Source organism: Danio aesculapii, chromosome 20, assembly GCF_903798145.1.
Source record: "Danio aesculapii chromosome 20, fDanAes4.1, whole genome shotgun sequence".
In the NCBI taxonomy this organism is placed as follows: Eukaryota; Metazoa; Chordata; class Actinopteri; order Cypriniformes; family Danionidae; genus Danio; species Danio aesculapii.
The window spans coordinates 33,509,701-33,529,379 of NC_079454.1; the positions used below are offsets into that span (position 1 = coordinate 33,509,701).

Below are 19,679 nucleotides of genomic sequence, written 5' to 3' on the forward strand. Positions count from 1 at the left end.
GCGTCTTTAAAACTCCATTTATGGCCAGTCGGCATAACAGGAAACTCATTTGTAACTCAGAATTGCAACTTTATAACTCAGAATTGCGACTTAATAACTTAGAATTCTGACTTCATAACTCAGAATTGCGACTTAATAACTCAGAATTCTGACTTCATAACTCGCAATTCTGACTTCATAACTCGCAATTCTGACTTCATAACTCGCAATTCTGACTTAATAACTCAGAATTCTGACTTAATTTATTTTAAGTTTTTTTTTTTAATTATTAATTTTTTTTTATTCAGTGGAGGGAAAGGGCTTCCATAAAAATGTCATTAATCTTTTAATAAATAATATATATTAATAAATAATAATATATATATAAATATATTTGTTAATATTTTAATAATTAGATCAACAAGTGAAAGTCTTCTGAATTTCTTAAAGGTTTGAGGATGAACATGAGTAAATAATAGAATTTCATATTCAACATTTGCTAAACATTTTGATAATCCAGATCAGTTCTCAGCCTTTCCCCCATATGTACATGGCAATTTTAGGGCCACCTCAACCTCATTACCATGCTAAGAAGTAACATATCTATATGATTCCTATAATGTTCACTATGAAAAACAGTAAATTGACATTAATAACGACATTATATGCACAACAAACAAAGCTACGGATTGATGTATTTGCTCTTCAGTGTTTGGACTTTCAGCAGTGAAATTTAAACCACACTGAACTGAGCTTAAACTCTGAAAACTGGACTGACACAGAACTATGTTAAGCTGCTTTGACATTGTAAAAGCACTATAGAAATAAACAAAACATGAATATGAGTTAACATAAAAAAATATCATGGTTACTACAGTCAATGTTACTACAGTGAAACGATGGTAAATGCTGATGATTTTTAATCTGAAATTTCTTCTAGCTGAATTGTTGTCACACAGGTGTTTCTGCATCAGTTGTGGAGAACAATCCTGCTCTGATTACTTTGAATTTAAAGTAGTTTAAATCACATAACTATGATAACTCGAGCACGATTACTAGATCTCACTGCACGGTTTAGTGTCTTGTGATGAAAACTGGTCAGTGTAGTAAATGCATTCACTTTAGCTCACACTTGCTCTCTATAATCTTTTGAGCTGAGCTGATTAAAGGACTCAAACAAAGTGCTATTATGTTTCGCTTTTACTATGTTTACTATTTGATATATACATTTATCATGCACAACAGAATGCTAATGCTTAGATTGGTGACACTAGTCGGCGCAATCTCTAACAAAATGTAGTTTCACGGGCAGAAAAACTCCAATAACTCTGGTAGACTATACTGTCAATTACATCTTTAATAATTGTTTTATTTAATAAAATATTTTACACACACATTTTATTTTGACCTTAAGGCATATCATCTTCCATGCTCCACTCTGTGAACTATGGCGCCCCCCTTGGTCCCCTTTGGATCAACATTCGCAAATGAATTGTTTTCCTCAAGAATGGCAATGCGTGCTAACAAAGTAAATAGTTTACGTTTTGATTTCATGATGATTTTAGGCAAAACGTATATACTTACACACTTAAGCAGAACACACTAGCTAACCAAAAGTGCTAATTTTTAATTAATACTAAAAGGAAAAAACCCATTAAATGCAAAGGCTGAACAAAATCAAAGAATTGCCCTCCATAGCGATGCAATTAACTGTGTTTTTGAACTTTGCTTTTTTCCTTCTCTAAGCTAATTATACAGTGGTCTTAACATTAACTGATAAGAAATATATGCAAATGCAGCAGCTTCTTATCATGCATATTCCACTGTAAAAACATGCTTACATAAGTTTTTGCTAATTGTGTATTTTAGGTGTGAAAATCTCTCCGTTTTTTCTGTCCCCCATCTTATTCCAGTGTGTATCTACGTGAATAAGCAAGTGAACACAGGTCCTAACCTGGACAGACAGAAGGTGCTGCAGCTGCCGGATCATCTGGGTCCTGCCAGGCCCTCAGTGGTGCTGCAGCAGGCGGTTCAGGGCTGCATTGACAGTGCATTTCAGCAGAAGGCCGTCTTCACGCTACTCACCGAGGGCTACGGGGGAGAAAAGATATCAGGTTAATTTGCATGACAACACAAATGAGTATGTTAGGGTTCGGATTTTCATTCTGATGTCCATTGTAGATGTTATGTTAAGCACTAATTTTTTATTAATACATTTATTTTATTATTATTGTTATATAATTTATATTATTATTATTATTATTTATTTTATACTGCAAGGATGTTTTTACTTGTTTTAATGTGACAGTAAAAACATCTGCAATGTTACAAAAGGTTTATTTCATATAACTAGATATGAAGAGATATAACTTGATACAACTAGATATACTAGATATAACTTCATATAATTAGAATCTTTAGAATTGTCTACTGAATAAACCTTAAAAAATAATCCTTAAAAATGTATCATAGTTTCAATTGTTTGGCAGTACAGCTGTTTTTAACGTTGACAATAATGCAATTGTTTTTTTTTTTTTTTTTTTATGAGCTCCAAATAATCAAATTTAAATAATTTCTAAAGAGTGATGTTAACTAATTGTTAGTTTAGTTTATGGGACATAGTACACTTATTTTTTAAGGGATATTTTACTATATTTGTGCATATCCAGCCTGATCTCACAAGGAAACGTCACTATTTTACGGTTTGTCAGTTTAGTGGCTAATTTATATGAATTTACGAGTTCAGTTGTACAAAAATGTAAAATTTTAAAAAGGAGGCATGGCACCCAACCCCGCCCCTAAACCCAACCCCGCCCCTAAACCCAACTAAATCGTACTTAATTGTATGAATGAGATCATATGAATTCATATGAATTAGCCACTAAATCAAAAAGTTACAAATTGCCGTGAGATAACGTTGGCAAATCAGTCTGTACTCAAATCTGGAACTAATATTACAAAATAATTTAGGATAATAGTCCAAAATATAGTTGGCCAAATTTCTATGTTATGTTTATATGTAAATTTATATATTAAATAAAATAAAAAAGCAGAAATCAAGTGAAAAAAAAAAATTATTTTACATTTTTTTTCAATTTTTTTTCAATATTTTACATGAATTGAATGTATTATCTTTCTATTGTTAAAGATGTTTTATGACTGAAATATTATTTTAATAAATATATCTGTTTAATAAATTTGTTTTGTTCAAATGCAATAAAATGTTACAAAACTGTAAATTGAATTACCTTCTGTATATTCATTGAGAAATTAATAAAAATCCTAAACAAATGTAAAAATCATTTTCAAAATGGGGATGTATTTGAGGTGTATTTGTATGTTATTTTATTAACATTATTAAAATCTCTTTCGTAAAATAATGCCGAATTGAAAATGGGACCTATGCATATGTTAGCACAGGGATGTCCAAACTCGGTCCTGGAGGGCCGGTGTCCTGGAGAGTTTAGCTCCAACCCTAATCAAGTTAAACCAGCTAATCAAGCTCTAGAAACTAATAGAAATGCTTCCTGCAGGTGTGTTGAAGTGATTTGGAGCTAAACTCAGCAGGACACCGGCCCTCTAGGACCAAGTTTGGACAACCCTGTGTCAGCATTTTACATCTGCATTAGCTATTGAACATTTATATAAAGTTGTGGAAAAGTTTTAAAGTAAAGCTGTGATTTTAAGTTGATTTAAATGCTCCTTGTTTTTCTTTATCAGCCACTTTTGATGGTAAACAGCATCTGTTAAGTTTGCCGGTGGTCAACAGCGTGGGCTACGTTCTGCGTTTCCTTAAGAAGTTGTGCCGAAGCCTGTTATGTGAGAACCTGTTCAGTGACCAGCCCATTGCTCCTTCATCATCCCCTTCATCCTCTTCCTCATTCCATATGGAGAAGCACTCAGACGGACAGTCCAAGTCAAGTGAGTGCACATCCTGCTTTTCCACAGTTATTTTTTAATACTAGAGCTAATCTGCACAGTAGAAATTCAACTGTATACACTACCAGTCAAGAGTTTCAGAACAGTAAGTTTTCTAATATTTTTTAAGTCTCTTCTGCTCACAAATACATTTTTTTTCTTAAGTACACCAAAAACACTAAAATTTTGAATTTTTATTTTGACTTTTTACAATAACAGTTTTTTTTATTTAAATATATTTTAAAATCTTGTTTATTTCTGTGGTTTACAGCTGATCTTTTTAGCATCATAACTCCGGTCACATGATCCTACAGAAATAATTCTAGTTTAATATTATCTCTATTATTTTCATTATTGTTGTTGTTACCAATACTTATTAACAGTTAAGATTTTTTTAGGATTCTTTTCTGATTACTCGATCCAAATATCAGCATTTATCCATTTTTTTCATATTGTTCAAAAAACCTTTGACCAGTAGTGTATATTAGGATGTTACTGTTTTTATCTGGTTTTGGTTTAAATATTTAGTGATTTGACTGTTTGATTAGAGTTCCACTGTTTTCTATTGTCATCCAATTTGCCCTTCTGAAAATGCAGAGGAGGCCTTTAGTGCAAGCTGAGCTGTTGAAGTGGCAGTGAAAGGTTGAGTGCCTTTGTGAGTGGCCTGTGCTTTGAGTGTTTCAGTTCTGTTCTCTCTCTCTTACTCTCTCTCTCTCTCTCTCTCTCTCTCTCTCTCTCTCTCTCTCTCTTCTCCTGAATGTGGTTTGGTAGCTCTAGAGATTAGAGCGTTAACTTCAGTATGACACGATATCATGCTGCTCAGCTGCACAGGCAAAGGTTCCGTCAGGACTTAAATCTATGTCAATGAGTAACATGGTTAAGAGAGGAAAACCTACGTCAATGCGTAACATGGTTAGGAGAGGAAAACCTAGTTTATATAGAGCCTACATTACATGTTAACATTGTATATCAGACATTTACCCTGCAAGCAACCTCACATAACTCATCCTATAAAAATTCATTATAAAAATGTAAAAACTTGTTGGTAATATAATTAAGTAATTGATTAAAATTTAAAAAAATATGTTATTATATGTAAACTTAATTTAATTGAATTAAATTTTTGCAGTTGTGTCTTCATTTATTTACCTCAAGTTATTTCAAATGTGAGTTGTTCGAAACTATTTTTATTTTGTTGGTCCCTATTGCACATTTTATTGACTAAAAGTTGCATTGCAACTACATGCCAATTAATTCTCATTTGAGTTTTAGAAGACTGTCTGCTTAATATCGGTTACTACTCCTTCAACAGACATTTAACTGACTATAAGAAACTTTGCAAGTACATGTCAACTTACACTAACCCTAACCCTAAACCCAACCCAACTGTCTACTTATAATCTAATGAGAATTAGTTGGTAGATACAATGTAATTTAATTCAACAAAATGCTTTAAAGTGTCACCCTGTTTTGTTCTAATGAAAACAAAGGAACATATTCTGAAGAATGCATGGTAACCAAACAGTTTCTGGTCCTCACTGCATTCAGTACATTGCACTCAGTCTGTATACGTTAGGTTTGCTAAGCAATTTAAATATTCAGTCTGATTAATTAATGATAATGATAATCACACATTAAATATGGTTAAGAAATGAATCAGTCATTAATTTATATCTCTGATTCATTTAGGATTGAAGTAAACGGCTTCCTTAATGAGTTCCCTATTGAATCATTTGTGAATCACTCGATTTGTTTAATATGTGGATTCAATCAGAAATGAAACCCCACAGTGTGTTAATCAGAAATATATTTAATATAGAAGTGTATATATATATATATATGAAATAGAAGAAATATTTTCAATGGCAAAATGAACAAAAACAAACAAGATTGTGTTTAAAACAATATAATACAATGTTAACTTCTTGAAGTGTTGTAAAATTCACCATCATATTTGGGCTTGCTTATCAGGAAAAAATAAACTGCTCAATCAATGCAGGTTTAAATGTGTAAAGAAACACTGTACCATACATTTTTAGATAAAGAGTTATTCAATAATATCGACAGCCCTTGTATGTACATCATTTGGTTTGGACCGATCCATGCAGGTTTGTTTCAAAGAAAGCTGTAGTTACAGCTATAGTGAGCCAAATGTAACATTTATATGCCTTTTTCCCCTAAATTGTGTTTCTTTCTGTGCATCAGACTCAATGGTGGATGATTACCATGGCGATTCAGTGGAACCCAAACGCTATTCGGTTGACCCCAGTGACTTTGGTGCGATGTCCTCACCATACGCAGCCAGTAAACCTGCATACGGCTTTCGCTCTGCCTCTGCCTATTCTGGAGGCATCTGCAGACAGGCAGCCAGTCCCAGCACATTCCCAGAAGGAAACAGAAGTGGTAAGAAAGAGTTATTAGAAGTTTCGAAAGAGTATTCAAAGTTTGTAATGACTAGAAATACTCACTGTATGTGAGAAGATACTGAGAGAGAATCAAAACACAGAAGTATACAGTGCCAGTTGTATAGACATACAATACCTGTCAATATCATCCAGGAGTTTATGATCTTATAAAACTTCTAATGAGGTCTCAGGATGACAGCATATTTTCAAATTCACTTTTAGGACACCCACTCCATAAGGACTTCCCTTGAGGGAATCTTTGCCACCATTTTGAATTGTGCTCCACTTTGTCATGTAGAAGTTTATATGGACACACCTTTGACCCCTAGATTTCCTTCAAGTGTACTTTATATACTGTATGTATTTCAAACAACACTTAAACACAATTGTGACATCACTGCAGATTGTTTTTAGCAGATGCTTACCTCTCAAAACCCTGTAATATACAGTTGAAGTCAGAATTATCAGCCCCCCTGAATTATTAGCCCCCCTGTTTATTTTTTCCCAATTTCTGTTTAACAGAGAGATTTTTTTTCAGCACATTTATAAACATAGTAGTTTTCATAACCCATTTTTAATAACTGATTTCTTTTATCTTTGCCATGATGACAGTAAATAATATTTGACTAGATATTTTTCAAGATACTTCTATACAGTTTAAAGTGACATTTAAAGGGTTAATTAGGTTAACTAGGTTAACTAGGCAGGTTAGGGTAATTAGGCAAGTTATTATATAATGATGGTTTGTTCTGTAGACTATCGAAAAAATATAGCTTAAAGGGGCTAATAATTTTGACTTTAAAATGGATTTTAAAAAATTAAAAACTGCTTTTATTCTAGCCGAAATAAAACAAATAAAACTTTTCTCCAGAAGTAAAATTTTTTTTCAGACACACTGTGAAAATTTCCTTGCTCTGTTAAACATCATTTGGGAAATATAAAAAAAAAAAAAAAGAATTCAAAGGGGGGCTAATAATTCTGACTTCAACAGTATATACAGTAGTTAACATTTGAAGTGAATCAAAAATGTTTTTTAAAATTGTCCTAGGACAAATGTTAGCTTTAGGACAACTTTAATGAAAGGTGATAATCTACTTTACTGTATATAGCAGACCTGGGCATTTTGCGGCCTGCTGGACTTCTTTGATCGGCCAGCATGAAGTATTTATTTAATTTAAATTCAACTGCAAACAATGCCTTGCAACGCACAGGTCTGATATTGTGAGGAGCTCTGATGCGCCTATTCAGCACGCAGATAGCAAAGGATGCACATGCAGTATGTCACGATTATGTTTTCCTGGCCACGCGAGTTGAAAAAAGTTGAACATTTCAGAGTGCCATGAACGAACCATGAGTCATGTGACAGGAACCAATCAGGCAGTTTCACACTTTGTATGGAATTACACAATAATAAAGTTAGATTAATCTCCTCAGATTAACAATTTAACAAATGCAGATGCAGATCCTCTCTCAGTGATCATTACATAACATATCCACCTCACATTCAACCTGATTTCAGTGCACTAGTTCAGCCCAACACAAGCTAGAATTCTCCCACTAAACACAAAAAAAATGAATAAATGAATAAATTATTTAATTAATAAATTAAAAATAACTAAGGTGAAGCAACCAAACAAACAACCCCGTGGCATTTATATGGAGTTGATATTGTGATGCTGCTCTTTAAAATACAGATGCTGTAAAATTGATTCTTTTTTTAAACTTTAGAGTTTTTATGAATGTTTATTGAATAGTTTTACAGAATTTTTTTTAAACAAATAACTGTACACTGTGAAACCCAATAGCCAACATTATCAAATGAAATGAGGGTCGTTAACTCAAAATTGACTAAAAGTTAATTCTACTCATTTGAAAAGAGTTTTGAACTCAGTGTTGAAGGTATTGAGTTAATTTAAATACCTCATTACTTCAACTTAAATAGAGCAAGTTCTCATATAGTACTCATATAGATTATTATTATTATTTTTAACTCAAATGGTTTGTTGCAATCGGTTTCCCTAAACGGTTTGAGTTGCCTTAACTTATTGGGTTTTACAGTACTCAGTTGGTTTGAGTTCTCTTTATTTATTGGGTTTTACTATGCTCAAATTGCTCAATTTACTCAAATGGATTAAGTTCACAGTACTCATTAGGATTAGTTCCTGAACTTAGATAGTTTGTTGCAATCGGTTTCCTCAAACGTGTGACCCCTTGGAAAAATTAATAGACCACCCCTGGTATGTAGGCTTAGGGTTATATACTAAAATTAGTCAAAGTATTCCTGTTGATGTTCATAATAGAGTTGTCAAAGTATGTTTTTGCCCTTTCAAATTTAAAGTTAGCTCTAGTGGATTTTAGGTGTAAGAAATGTTGTTCTTGTTCTGTAATATAATCAACAATGTATATCTGAATCAATGAGACAGAGGGAAGCATGTGGAATGCACCACTAAATATACTAAAACAACTCAAAATTTTGAAGATTTCGTTTTTTAATACATTTTTTTGTTAGAAGAAGATCTATGATTTTCAATTGGAAGCCTCATTTTAAGTGTGTGATGTCCAAACTTTATAGAGCACTGATTTTTCTGGAAAATAAAGCACGTCTTTTATCATCTGAATTGATTGTGATTTATATTCCAAAGCAACTCATAAAATGCACTTAATGCAAAGTGCTCAAACGTTTGGATTGGGGCTAATTTAAACACAATATTGCATTTGTAAACCACGCTTTCCATCTCGATAGATTCAGTTTTGCAGTTTCAAAACTGCTCTTAATTATTATTCAGTGCACTTTTGACAATTGTTGTAGATAATAGTCTAAAATCTGAAATTTCAGAAAATCTGAAATTCCGTGTACTGATTAACTTCCTAGTGTTTATTTTTTTCCTTCTGAGCTTACATATTGCACACAAAATCTGTCCAGAATTTTATGGTCATTTGTTTGCACTGGTTTTGTACCTGAGGAAGTAAACCCTGGTTTCTCTCTGTCTAGCCTACAGTCCGTCCCCAGACGCAGGAGAGGTGAAACCTCCACCCAGTAAGGATCCGTCCAGGTGGAGCGTGGATGAAGTGGTGTGGTTTATCAAGGATGCAGATCCTCAAGCGTTGGGCCCTCACGTTGAGCTCTTCAGAAAACATGTGAGTTTTACCGCCACCTTTATTTACAGCTGAAAAACAAACACCATATGTTGAACATGTTGCTGGATATCCAATCTCTATGCAAGCTTGATATTGAGTTACGAAAACCCTGGCTATTATCAGCTGTGTGTTTCAAGCATTTGAAAATTACCTAACTGTTGATACAACCACCAAATTATAATTTTACATCATCTACAGGAGTAGAATGTACTTTGCTAACGAAGTATGCATAATTAGAAGAATTTAAATCAGAATCGCGATGAGGCCTAATGCATTATTAAAGTGCGAAAGTCTGTGATTTAATTAAATATTATAGTATGTCCATCTCACTAGGTGCTCTGATTATTGAGGTTGTATGTTTTTTTTTCTTGTAATTGGAAAGCACTGCACTTATGTAGTTCACATTTTCCATAAGTGAAAACACAGAGGGAGATCATTATTATTATTATTATTATTATTATTATTATTATTATTATTATTATTATTATTATTATTATTATTATTATTATTATTATTACTCTTATATGCAGCTTAAGTCTCAGAGTGTCAGTAAACTGGAGCTAAAGCATAATGTTATTACTGTTGGTACCATTACTGTTTAATGCAGTATGTTATTAGACTCTGCTTCAACACTGTTCACAAATATTGCAACAGTATTTATATTGCAATTTGTTTGTGTCTGATTTTTACTGTATTTCTAATCAAAGTCAAACTAATATTTTGTCACATCTGAAAATTTACCTGCCCTAAATATTTATCAGCCATAAAACTTTTTAAGAAAATTTTTTTAGAACAAATTAATTTAAATGTATTGATTAAATTGCTGCAGAATTATAACCTTTGTTTTATTGAACTGCAATTAATATGAAAACATAATAACAAATAATGGTATTATTAATAATATATTATTATTATTATTTGTTTTTTTATTACTATTATTTGTTTGTTTACAACAGCATATTCCAAAACTAATATTTAAGGTTAGTGTAGCTCATAGACTGTAAAAGATATGGACGTAGTATCCGTGACGTCAACCATAGGTTTCTGAAGAGTGCAAATAAAGCAACAAGTAAGCGTGGCCAACCGTTGCCATTAGTTCGAGAGTCATCGCATCCACTAGGGTTGACCAAGTAGGGGCAAAGAGGCGGAGTGTGAGCAGAGCTACAAATGCCTGCTAGCATTTTGCTTAGATGGGCTTTTCTTTGGGGGAAACGCTTAATACTTTATTAACTGCGACGTGTTGTGTTCTGACGACATGTGCTTGGTTGTACACTATATCAATAAAGTGTTTAGATCTTTAAAAACACAGTTGTAACAGATTGAGCCACTAAGCATTGTTCTTATGATGCTTTAGGACAATGCAAATAATTTCCAAATACTTCAAATATAGTCTGTGTTAGTAAATGCAAGGTTATTTATGAAATCCAGGCATAACACTGTATGTCAATGTTTCAGATGACTGTTCTATAACTTACCGCTAATCAATCTGTCAGATTCTGGAGTGCATTACAGGTCTAAAAAATTATGAAAAATAATTTATCTTAAATAAAACCAATACATTTATAGAATTTCACTCAACTGGGAAATGGAGGCAACTTAAATGGTTTGAGAGCACAATTAAGTGCACACAGAGTGCCATATTATCTGATAAATGTAGGAAATAAATCCAAAAGGCAATTGACTGTGTAAAGCCACATAAAACAACACAAAAATAAGATGTATTTGCCCAGTTCAGCGGCTAACCAGCCAGAATCAGCTGAGATTACGAGACCGCGAGCAGCAAGACTTAGCTGTCCCTCAAGTGGCCACGCCCTTAATTATGCAGACTTAATATAAAGTTATAAAAAAATTCACCCCCTCACAGTTGTCATGAAGGGTTATTAGCTATATGCACCAAAACCATCTATTGTACCAGGCTGTAAACATGTTTTTATCAGCTGTAAAATTGGCCAATTTACCATTGCAGTCAGAAAACATTGGGATTTCCTGGAGCCAGCCCCCAAAGGCGAGTCGATGAATTGCAGTTTTAGTTACTTCCGTATAGGCTTCCCGAGGGAGAGCGAGAGTTTGCTGCTTGGTGTAGTCGTAGAGATTTTATTTTGGTGGAATACTACAGAGAAACCTATTTATTTAATTATTTTTAGAAATTGTTCTCTTTTGTTGATAACAAATTAAAAAAACAACTTCATTAAAAACTTTGTAAGATATTTGTCCCATGTTGCATTTTCAAATGCAAATTCACTACATTTACAAGTCACTCTGAAATCACTATCATGGTATTATGAGCTGATAAATCTTACAATCTAGTACTACACATCACATTATCTATTTATTCATTTCCAGGACAGTGTTTCTCATTTGACAATCACTTTTTCATAGATTGTTACTGGCCAGCTGACGATATTTATTCTGTTTTTTGCAAGTGTTGATTTCAGGCTCTAAACAACTCGAATATTTTCTCTGTAAAGCATTAGTGTGATGACGTGTACAGTAAGCATTCTGTTGTGCACATTGTGCTTTGCTCTTCAGGAGATTGATGGCGATGCTCTTCTCCTCCTGAAAAGTGACATGATCATGAAGTACCTGGGACTCAAACTGGGCCCTGCTCTTAAGCTCTGCTACCACATCGACAAGCTCAAACAAAACAAGTTCTGACTGTCTTTGACCCTACAGATGGACTGACTCTCAGTATTTACGCTCACTCGCGTTTGTTGTAGTACAGGATGTTTTCATCCCACATTCTCTGGCCATTCGAGGACAAGCACCAGATTTTTTTCTTGCCAGTACATTGGGACATTTCACCAGCCAGAACGTTTTCTTTTTCAAATTTTTAACTGTACAAACATTTTATTGATTGCTTGTTTTCTGAACATTTACTCAAGTCATCTCTGCTGCTTTCTGGGATTTTTGGAGTCCTCAAGTAGGAGATATGTGTAAATCATGCGTCAAACTGACGGAGTTGTAACATGTTTTAGATCCCATTTTTTACAGAGGAATGGACTCTGTCTAAAACCCTGTGAACTTCAGCCACCTGCTGGTGAAAAGGAGTCACTGCAAGCAGGAATCATTCAGCTTTTTATTTTCAGAAAGCTTTTTGACAACCGGGGAGATCACTTACACACAGCATTCAGCATTGTTTTCATTTTTTTAACGGATACGCACACAATCTTGGCAGGGTACAACCATGAACCATTACACTTTTGCAACCAGCAAATAACAGGCACAAATTCACCTCTGTTGGACCAGTCAAAAATTCTTTGGAAAGCCTCTTGGAATCACAACTAAACACAATACACTACTGCTACTGTTCAAACACAGCATTACAAACATTAGTAATGCACACCAGGTGCTGTTCCTCAACCAGCAAGTCAACAAAAACAACTATACCGGTACTTTGTTTCATACTGTGGACCAAATACATGGAAAGGTCTCATTACTCCCAAAACATTTTGTTTTTCACTATTGAAAAGCTGCTTTGACACTGCAAATGTCAGCTTGTGAATTACTTACACAATATGTAGCACTTTACAATAGGGTTCCATTCGTTTAATACATTGGGTATCATGAACCAGCAATGTACTGTATATTTATGAAGGGTGATGATCATTTTTAATATATACTACTGTTCAAAAGCTTGGGGTCAGAACGTTTTTCTTTGAAAGATAATTTATTGAGAGGGGGTGCATTTTATTATTATAAGTAACAGAAGAAAATGTAACAATTATTTAAAATGAATTCAGTTTTTATTCATCAAGGAAAGGGAAAACAGGACCATTAAAGACTAGATAAATAGCAGCTTAAAAGTTAGACATGAAAATTGTAATAATATTTTACAATGTTACTATTGGAATTTATTTTTGATCAAATAAACATGGCCTTGGTGAGAATAAGAGACTTTCAGAAACATGTTGTGAACCTGATATTCAAAACAATTAAAGATATTTCAAATATTCAAAACATGAATAATAGCATTATTAATTACGGATGTTCCGATCGATTGGCCGGAGATCGGTATCAGCCGATAATCACATTTCATGACTCAATCAGTAGTCGCTGATCTGGCCAATCTCATGAACCGATTGCAAGTGTTTGTTTATGAGTTAACAAAGCAGTGGAAGGGGCATGTGCGCTTCCATATATTATACACAAGCAGCGCTAAAACACCTGAGGAGGTAAATGATGCGTGATGCCATGAGCGATCACTGTGCTGGCATCACAACGGCTAAATAAAATATATTCAGATGTGGTGCGACTAAATGGTTATACGAGACATGTTTAAGGCATTATATGCAGCATCCTTCATTTATTCTCTTAGGTAAGAAGAAAGCTCCACTGAAGTTTCATTCTTAGAGGGAAGTGTGCTTTATGCAGTATAAAGCTTGAAGCATCAGTATCGGCTGATCACCATGACAAGGAATCAGTACTCGGTATGGGTTGCAAAAATCCTGATCGGAGTATCCCTATTTTTAATGAGAAGTGCACAATGGGATATTTATAAATAACTATTAGATTAATAAATGCTGTAAACAATTTAATTCATTGTTAGTTCATTATACTTAATGCATTTACACATATAAAAAGGATTGAACTGTATTGTATTGACATGTTTAAAATCATCTTTATGTTATGTAATTTACTGATTTTGTCAAACTAGCCTTTTAATCTTTGAGGATTAGATATGGATTTTCTTTTATACACAATATCAGTGTGTACATGAACACAAGCTGTTTTTTTTACTGCAGCTTTCTCTCACTTGCCATGAAATATAAAAAAAGAGTAATATTAGTCTCCTGGTGCATTTCAGGAGTCAATAAATTGTATTTTTATTTAATTTTCTTATTATTATAGAAATTACATTGCTGTATTAATTTGTCGGGTGAACTTAAAGGACTTGTTTATCTAAAAATAAAAACATTGTCATCATTTATTCACTGTGTTGTTCCAAACCTGTATGGCTTGTATAAATGAGCTCTCATTCCATACACACACAAAAAAGTCACACAAGGTTGAAACAACACAAAAGCGAATGTAAACCATGCAATCTGATGACCAGAATGACATTTTTTTTGGGTAACTACCACTTTAAGTCTATCCCGATGTCCTAAAGTGAATTACACCCAAGTGTATGACTTTTCTGTATCCGCTATCACATGTAAATACGACAATTCATGTAGTGACAAATAAAGTAACACAATCCCACACATCCAGCTTTAACATGCAATCAGCTAGACCTCAGCTTTAACATGTATTTGCTGTGCTAGACTTCATTGTTGTACAATCTGCCTGTTCAAGCCACTGCAATGCTAACTTGAGCATCTGTACAGATTCATTGTCGATACTTTCGCATAAGGGGAGGCTGTTTGAGTGGTCTGTTTTTTTTTTTTCCTCCTCCTCTCGCTCTCTTCATGTAGCACCGATTGTCCTGGGTAATAGCTTTCTCAATGAAAAATGCGCAAGTGGAGAATCATAAAAATGTTGGCACCAGAAAGTAATAAAGGGAATTAATCAGTGCGCTCTTAAATCTGGTGCCACATTTAGAGGTCAGGCTTCTTTAAAAGTGAGTATTTCTTTAAAAAAAAAAAAAAATCCTTCTGAATGGTTGGAAAAAGGTAAAAACAAGGGAGTTTGTGCTTTAGTCATGCAATGTTTTAAACACAAATGTCCTAAAATGATTGTGAATAATTATCCATTTGTGATGTTCATCTTCTTGTATTAGCTTTAAGCCTTTATAAGGAACTCTTTGAAAAAACCTAGGGTGTTATGGAGTTATTACAAGACTTTTGAACATTTATGACTTCATGAAAAAATTAAATAACTATATGTGATCCTGTACTACAAAACCATCCAGAAAATACATTGTTCATTCATTCATATTTTTTTCGGCTTAATCCCTTTATTAATCAGGGGTTGCCACCGCAGAAAGAACCGCCAACTTATGCAGCATGTTTTTTACACAGCGGATGCCCTTCCAGTCACAACTCAGCACTGGGAAAAAATACACAATTATTTTTTTAAAAACCATTTGAGGTCAAAATTATTAGCCCCTTTAAGCTATATATTTTTTTCAATAGTGTACAGAACAAACCATCGTTATACAATAACTTGCCTAATAACCCTAACCTGCCTAGTTAACCTAATTAAATTAGAAAACAATAAACAGGGGGGCTAATAAATCAGGGGGTTTAATAATTCTGACTTCAACTGTAGTTATTTGGTGGCCCTCAGATTTCCTAGGGCCCTAAGTGGCCGCTAACCTTACTTATTGGTTAAATCCGCCCCTGTATGCATCGCTAAGAACTAAATTTGGACAACGTTTAAGTCATTTCTTTCCAATATTTAATTGTTTTTCAGAATTCATACTTTAAAGTTGCATCTCTGCAGAATGTTATCCTAAAAGAACAAACCACAGTACATCAACTGAAAGTCTATTGGATGTATCAAATAGGCTTTCAGTTGATGAAAAAACTGACCCTTATAACTGGTTTTATGGTCCAGGATCACATATTTAGTTCTTAAATGATAAAGGGTTCAAAGCATTTAGGGAACTATGGGAATATTATCTTGTTTGTTTACCCTTTGAGTAATGGCAGCACTGAGCATTTAAATATGTTAGCGAGCACTTCTTTCTATGGCTGCACTTAACTAAACTCTACTTCAAGTAGGAAGCCTTGACACTTTCATAAGTCTTTAATAATATTTGGACCCTTTATGACCTCACGCAGATAATCTGCAGATGTTCCTGGCTGGATGTGGCCAGTGTTTGTCAGGAATATCAGAGTGTTTTGAGGTATAATCTGTTTTTCTGTGCATTTCAGGTTTTTGTTTGCCTCCGCACCACGTCACAATTTTTTTATTTATTATGTTTTTTTTTTTTAAGTATAATGGAAACTGTGTACATTTATGAATGCTGCTCTTCATGAACGTCCCATGCAAGGTTGTTTAAATTTGTTAGCTTACAAGAGTTTTAATGGGAAAAGAGGGACTTCGACACGGACCATTCATGTTGGTGCTATAATATGACTGTATTTAATGAATGATATGATTTTGCTTTATTTCTTTGGATAGGCTTCAGTGTTGTGCACTCTTGTGACTGACGACAGGTTGCGTGTCTGTTTGTAAGGCTAATATAAAGCATTATGAAAGAGTCAGAATAAAGCATTATGAACGCCTTTAAACTGTATTTGTGCTTGTGTGTAATATACACTAATATACTATCACGAGTATTTTGCTGTTTGTATTTCCTGTTTCTCTGGTGAAGGACACAGCTAGCTAACACAAACAAACATAGTACATACAAATGTTGCATCATGTTCAGGGTCACTCTGAAACTTTCAGAATAAAAGCTTTTCTGCACTTTTAGAAAGTCTAAAAGTCTAATACCTTCCCATCGATCAAGTGTTGCCTTGTAGAACAACATTAGTTTTCAAAAATACTTGTGCAAAATTATTTTATTTGACTGTCAAATTTACTATGCGAATTCAAGGAAAAAGGTGTCATAGTGTAGCTTTGTGTCACAGCAAGAGACAATTCTGTCATCATTTACTCACTTGTTTTAAACCCATTTGAGTTCCTTCACAAAATATAACTATATAAATACATTTACCCGCTTCAAATGTCATCACTCGACTGAATGGGTATTATCAGTGGTTATCAGCTGATAGATATGAGCCAGTAGGGGCCTTCTGCGCATTTTACATTACTGTGATGGTTGTGTTTAGGGTTGGGGTCGAGGTAGACGTTAATAAAATACAATTAATGGGAAATGTAATAAATAATATAAATAATTCTCATTAACTTCCGGCTGCACCCGTATGTGACCTATAGCTGATTAACCATTTGGATGGATGATAACAGCTTTCTGAGCCTACCAGTAAGCACAGAAAGCCCCTACTGGCCCATATCTATCAGCTGATAATCAACGATAATGGCCACTTAATCAAGTAATAACTTTAGAATCCATCCATCCATCCATCCATCCATCCATCCATCCATCCATCCATCCATCCATCCATCCATCCATCCATCCATCCATCCATCCATCCATCCATCCATCCATCCATCCATCCATCCATCCATCCATGTTAATATTTTTGTAATACATTTCAAAATGGTTATGTCAACTCAAATTCGATTGAAATTCACAATTCTGCTTATAATACAGTTGAAGTCAAAATTATTAGTCCCCCTGAATTGTTAGCCCTCCTGTTTATTTTTTTCTCCAATTTCTGTGTAATGGAGAGAAGATTTTATTCAACACATTTCTAAACATAATAGTTTTAATAACTCATTTCTAATAACTGATTTATTTTATCTTTGTCATGATGACAGTAAATAATATTTGACTAGATATTTTTCAAGACACTTCTTTATAGCTTAAAGTGACATTTAAAGGCTTAACTAGGTTAATACGATAAACTATGCAGGTTAGGGTAATTAGGCAAGTTATTGTATAACAATGTTTTTTTCTGTAGACTATCGAAAAAAATAAAGCTTAAAGGGGCTAATAATTTTGACCTTAAAATGGCTTTTAAAAAATTAAAAACTGCTTTTATTCTGATTGAAATAAAACAAATAAAACTATTATTAAGAAAAAATATTATCAGACATACTGTGAAAATTTCCTTGCTCTGTTGAACATCATCAGGAAAATATTAAACAATGGAAAAAAATAAAAATAAATCAAAGAGGGACTAATAATTATGACTTCAACTGTATTTATAAAAATATGCTTATATTATTCTGTATTCATTCATGTTGTGCTGTGTTTACGGTCTTTTACATATAGGTGGCACTGTTGTATCTTAAATGTGGTGCATGTAAAAAGAGTCAAAACGAAAGATGGGTTATTTATTATCCTACACTCTCTCTCCTCTACATTTAAATATTGAAAAGTTACACAAAACACCCCTGGTGTATCTCAAAACTACATTCATTACTGAAAACAGGACCACCCTACTCGTTTAAAAGAGCAGGGAACTCAATAGTTGCAATCAGATTGTATGCAATTATTTAGCGTAGAATTTAAATCCATTCAGACCGGTTGATAACTAAAAAGCTTTTAGTCATGGATAGCTTCTGCTTGCTTCTTTTTATATTCACCCACTGTCTTCAAGGCATGGAGTGCCAAATAAAGCATGCACATCACGAGCACTGGTTTCTGTTGTTTTTTTCCTCACTTTTTTTTATTGCTGTCTGTTTATTTTGGGTCTGTTATTCTGATGGCATCTAAATGCAACCACGCACCAGGAAAAGATTACAGAAAATCAGACAGGTCAGACTCGCTCTATTGTTTTTCAACCTGGAGTGTCGTCAGAATACAGATTCAACACAAATGAACGTGCTGAAGGTGGAGAAAACAAAAAGCTTCTCAAGGCCGAAGAAAGCCACTGAAGAGAACATGCAACAGCTGAACACCAAAACACTATTTCCACATAAAAAGCAAAACGTATGTGCTTCTGGACAAGTGTTACTGAACAACAACAACAAAAAGGAGTCTAGAGGAGAAGCTCTAAAATTAATATTGAAAAAATAGAGCATGCACCCAAAGGTGTGGAGAAAAATCAATTTTTATAAGAAAATTGGCCAAGGAGAATGATAATGTTCCCGCTAGTGTAAAATGTAAAGATGCCCTCAAATGCAATGAAGTACTGTAATGTGGAAATTGAGAATTGTTTGAAATCATTCATTCATTCATTTTCTTTTTGGCTCAGTCCCTTTAATAACCAGGGGTCGCCACAGTGGTTTTAAACAGCGGATGCCCTTCCAGCTGCAACCCATCACTGGGAAACATCCATACACACTCATTCACACTCGGCTCGAACCAGTGACATTCTTGCTGTGAGGCGATCGTGCTACCCATTGTGCCACCGTGATGCCTTGTTTGAAATCTTGCATGTTAATTAAGTGGTCTGTGTGTGTGTGCTTGATAATGTTTGATGGACTGTGAATGTGCATTAAAGTAACGTTATTGTAGTTTTACATTTGAACTTTTTTATTTTAATACAATTTTTAAATTTGTTGTAAATTTCTGTTTAGTTTTTGTTTGATTTATAAATGGTTAGTTTAATTATAGTAAAATAATTAATAGTATAGTATAAAAATGATAGTTTATCTATCTATCTATCTTTCTATCTATCTATCTATCTATCTATCTATCTATCTATCTATCTATCTATCTATCTATCTATCTATCTATCTATCTATCTATCTATCTATCTATCTATCTATCTATCTATCTAT

At 33.8% G+C, this 19,679-nt stretch overlaps 1 protein-coding gene across 2 annotated transcripts in view; it reads left to right on the plus strand.

Annotated features, from left to right (window-relative positions):
• The window catches only part of scml4 (Scm polycomb group protein like 4), a 57,212-nt gene extending 43,525 nt beyond the window's left edge, over positions 1-13,687 (plus strand). For both annotated transcript variants that reach the window (XM_056445461.1, XM_056445462.1), the window contains exons 5-9: positions 1,893-2,093; positions 3,700-3,900; positions 6,103-6,300; positions 9,295-9,440; positions 11,970-13,687. In XM_056445461.1, coding sequence (XP_056301436.1) covers positions 1,893-2,093; positions 3,700-3,900; positions 6,103-6,300; positions 9,295-9,440; positions 11,970-12,095 — 872 coding nt within the window. In that variant the 3' untranslated portion in view covers positions 12,096-13,687. The remainder of the gene's footprint in view (positions 1-1,892; positions 2,094-3,699; positions 3,901-6,102; positions 6,301-9,294; positions 9,441-11,969) is intronic.
• Positions 13,688-19,679: the final 5,992 nt, after the last annotated feature.